At 38.6% G+C, this 4,486-nt stretch overlaps 1 protein-coding gene across 1 annotated transcript; it reads right to left on the reverse strand.

Moving 5' to 3' along the window:
• Positions 1 to 681: 681 nt before the first annotated feature.
• Positions 682 to 1,059, reverse strand: LOC118344662 (secreted RxLR effector protein 161-like). Its single transcript, XM_035685762.1, has 2 exons — positions 931 to 1,059; positions 682 to 831 (listed from the first exon to the last, which is right to left on the reverse strand). The coding sequence occupies exons 1-2, from the start codon at positions 1,057 to 1,059 to the stop codon at positions 682 to 684; spliced, it is 279 nt and encodes a 92-aa protein (XP_035541655.1).
• Between the last annotated feature and the right edge of the window lie 3,427 nt (positions 1,060 to 4,486).

The following is a 4,486-nucleotide window of genomic DNA, read 5'->3' on the forward strand; positions in this document are numbered from 1 at the left end:
ATAATGAGGTTGTCAAGTCTATGGTCAATTCTGTGTGTAGGTAGAGCTTCCTAACACTTTTGATTGCCTCCCCAAAACTCACAGTGGTGAAACGCCAATTGACCAAGCAGGGAGTGAAGTGTGTGATACTAGTCACAAATTACAAAAGATACTCATGTTCCAAACCTTTATATACCATAGATATATGATACAATTCTCAAAAGACAAATGCACCTAGATTTTTAGAATTGACAGCACCAACAACTGATAACACAACCAAGGAGTGCATGTAAAGGCAGTAATAACAAAAGTGAAATAAGAAAATGAACAATCACAAAACAACAAAAATAAATAGATGCATGTAGAGCATGCAATGCATGTTATGCATGTTTCAACTCTCAGGTCAATGCACAAATACCAATAGCCTTTCTAAGTAGTTCAAACCGAAGCCCATCCAAGGGTTTAGTAAAAAGGTCGGCTAGTTGGTGTTCGGTGGGAAAGTACTCAAGAGTCACAATATGTGTTTCGACCAGCTCTCTAATAAGATGATGTCTAATGTTAATGTGCTTGGTCCTAGAGTGTTGAACATGATTTTTTGAAATGTTTATGGCACTGGTATTGTCATAATAAATGTTCATCACACCTTGAGTAACGCCATAGTCACATAGCATTTGCTTCATCCACAACAATTGCATGCAACAACTACCTGGAGTTTTGCTTCTTGCTCATCCAGGCAACAAGGTTTGTGCCGACATAGAAATACCCACCAGAAGTGCTTTTCCTATCATCTGCATTACCTGCCCAATCAGCATCTGAATAGCTTACAAGCTCAGTATTAGAGTCTCTAGAGTACTAGATCCCATAATTGACTGTCTCATTCACATAGCGAAGTATTCGTTTGACAGCTACCGAATGTGATTCCTTGGGATTGGCTTGAAATCTAGTACAAACCCCAACACTAAAAGCAATGTCTGGTCTACTAGCAGTAAGATACAGTAAACTCCCAATTATGCTCCTATACAAAGATTGCTCAACATTCTTGCCTGACCCATCATTACTAAGTTTAACACTTGTGTTCATGGGGGTTCTGGCATGACTTTTCCCATCTAATCCAAATCTTTTGATTAATTCCTTTGCATATTTGGATTGAGATATAAACAGCTAATTATCTAACTGTTTCACCTGGAGTCCTAAGAAAAATGTTAGTTCACCTACCATGCTCATTTCAAATTCATTTTTCATTTATTTAGCAAATTCAAGAGCCAGGGCATCAATAGATGATCCAAATACAATGTCATCCACATAGATTTGAGCAACTGTTATGTCTTCTCCAACATTTCTGATAAACAGTGTCCTGTCAACACTTCCTCTCAGAAAATTGTGATATTCTAGATACAAAGTTAGCCTCACATACCAAGCTCTAGGAGCTTGTTTCAAATCATACAAGGCTTTCTTCAACCTATAGACATGATTAGGATATTTTGGATCATTGAAGCCCTTTGGTTGTTCGACATACACTTCTTCTTGGAGGATCCCATTCAAAAAGACACTTTTGACATCCATTTGATACAGCTTAAAACACATGTGGCATGCAATGTTTAACAATATCCAGATAGATTCAAGTCTAGCAACCGGAGCAAAGGTCTCGTCAAAATCTATTCCTTTCATCTGGGCATACCCTTGAGCAACCAATCTTGCTTTATTTCTCACTATTGTACCATTCCCATTCGGCTTATTCTTAAAGATCCACTTAGTGCCCACCACATTGTGATTCTTTGGTCTTGGCACCAAGTACCACACATTATTCCTCAAAAATTGGTTTATTTCTTCATGCATAACATTCAACCAATTCTCATCATTTAAGACTTCTTCGACTCTTTTTGGTTCAATTTGTGAGATGTAGCTTGAGTAAGCCAATTGATTTATCACTTTCCTCCTCAGCCTCATCCTTTCATCTATGTTTCCTATGATGTTATCTTGAGGATGATTTAACTTTACTCTTCAAGAAGACTCCTTTTGGTTACTCACCTTTTCATTTGAAGAGATCTCTAAGTTCTCATTCAGTGTACCAAAATCTTCTTGTCCAGTTTCACTCGGTGGGTGAGTTGGCTCTTCCTTGTTCAACTCCTCTCCAGGAGCATCATTCACCATCACATTTATGGATTCCATGACGGTTTGGGTGAATAGATTGTAGCTCCTATAAGCACGACTATTTCTGGAATATCCAAGAAATATTCCCTCATCACTCTTAGGGTCAAACTTAGCTAAAGTTTTTCCTATCTCTCAAAATGTAGCATTTACTTCCAAATACCCGGAAGTATTTCACATTAGGTTTCTTTTCTTTCCACATCTCATATGGTGTTTTGGAAGTGTTTGGTCGTGGATAGACTCTATTCACAATATGACATGCTGTGTTCACAGCTTCTCCCCAGAAGTGAGTAGGTACATTTGTACTGTGAATCATGACCCGTGCCATTTCTTGAACAACTCTGTTCTTCCTTTCGACCACTCCATTTTGTTGTGGAGTGATAGAGGCAGAAAATTCTTGACTGATATCTTCTTCATCACAGAAACTCTCAAGATTTGAGTTTTCAAACTCTCTTCCATGATCACTCATAATTCTGACTATTGCTTTCCCTTACTCATTCTGAAGTTTCTTGCACAAAGTTCTAATCACATTAAGAGCTTCACCTTTTTCTCTCAGAAATTCTACTTAGGAGTATTTGGTGAAATCATCTACCATTACCAGTATGTATTTCTTTCCCCCCAGACTCTCAATTCTAGAGGGTCCCATAAGATCAATGTGCAGCAACTCTAATGGTCGTTCGGTCAGGATAGCCGTTGTGTTCTTGTGAACTGTTCTAACTTGTTTTTCCCAACTGACATGACCTACAAACAGGAGTCTCTACTTTACCCAGCTCAGGCAATCCTACCACCATCTCTTTCTTGGCAATCTTAGACAGATTTTTGTGATTCACATGTCCAAGTCTTTGATGCCAGAGGTCAGTAGCCTCACTTTTATCACTATTGCAACTGTACTGAGGTTTAGGGGTAATACCATAACAATTATCATGTCCTTGTTTCCTGCATCATGCAGTTTCCATTATTATCTGAAATAATACACATATCTTTTGAAAAATGGACTTTTGCACTATTGTCACACATTTGGCTTATACTGAGGAGATTTACTTTTAATCCATCAACAAACAGGACTTCTCTCAAGACGGGCAATCCAGGTATTTCAATTTCACCCCTTCCCATTATATCAACTTTTCCGCCATCTCCAAATGTTAATGTTCCACACTTGTACTCTTCAACTATTTTAAATAGGCTTTTATCACCTGACATGTGGCGAGAACATCCGTTATCAAGGTACCACATATAGGTGTCTCTGGTCTTTAGAGCAATGTGTGCCACATGGCACGTGTGTCTTTTTCCAGTTCTGACCCACATGTTTCTAACTTTTGGAGAGATGTCCTTTTTGCTAGTTGACAGTTGGTCTATCTTGACATTGAGCATCTCATTTTGTCTAGTTAAGGCCTTGACTTGACTCGACTCCAAAGATTCAAATGCCCTCTTCTTGATTCACTATTTCCATCTCTCATGGGATTCCTCCTAAGCTCATAGCAGTTTGGTCGAATGTGACCAACCTTACCACAATTATGGCACACGTAGTTCTCTTTGTGATCTTTTTGTCCCCTGAAAGATGAGGCATACTTAGGAGCAGTTATGAGATTTTTACCCATTTTTGGAGAGTACACACTTCTACTTTGAGAGCGTGTATGATCATACATGATGTATCTCTTCAATTTAAAACAGTCTCCTACAACATGACCAGACTTACCACAGTGGTGACACACAGGGCTTGAATTTCGAAGTCTTGACTTATCGTGAGACTGAACACCCATTTTTACATGAGAGGATTTCTTACCCTTGTCAGATGGGTTAGCATTCCCTTTTGCAGTTGACTCACGAACAAACACAGTTTTCCTCCCATTCTTATAGGAGACTTTTGAGGTAGTAGTTGCATCAGATTTCTCTGTATCATATCCTAGTCCACTCTTGTCACCAGGAGGCTTTCCTGACCTCAGGATTTCATCCAGCTTTTCTTTCCCAGTAGACAAGGATTTTAGTTTATCCTTCAACAGAATCATCTCACTTTCTTTATTTTTTAATTCCTCTTCTAGAGAAACATTCCTCATTTTCAACTGATCAGTTAGACCAATGGCTTCATTTAATTTGCCTTGAAACCCTTCATTTTCTCGTTTGCTGAAGTTTATCTCCTCAATGTGCGCTTTGTTGCGTTTTCTCAATTTAACACATTCCTTGTATAGCTTCTCGTAAACTTCTTGCAACTGATCTTCATACCTAGATTCATTTCCAGATATGTTCCCATCATCAGACACTGATTCACTACATTGACTTTTGCTGCTAATAGAGGCAGTGAATGCCATGTAGTTAAGATTTCTTTTTGGAGAAGAGTTATTTAATGATTCACTCGACTCTG

Source organism: Juglans regia, chromosome 15, assembly GCF_001411555.2.
Source record: "Juglans regia cultivar Chandler chromosome 15, Walnut 2.0, whole genome shotgun sequence".
NCBI classification, from domain to species: Eukaryota; Viridiplantae; Streptophyta; class Magnoliopsida; order Fagales; family Juglandaceae; genus Juglans; species Juglans regia.

Excerpts from the sequence above, each read along its gene's own strand:
- LOC118344662 (XM_035685762.1), bottom strand. The coding sequence starts at position 1,059 with ATGAACACAAGTGTTAAACTTAGTAATGATGGGTCAGGCAAGAATGTT. Across the intron at positions 832-930 it reads ACATTGCTTTTAGTGTTGGG|TACTCTAGAGACTCTAATAC; the intron begins GTTTGTACTAGA and ends TATGGGATCTAG.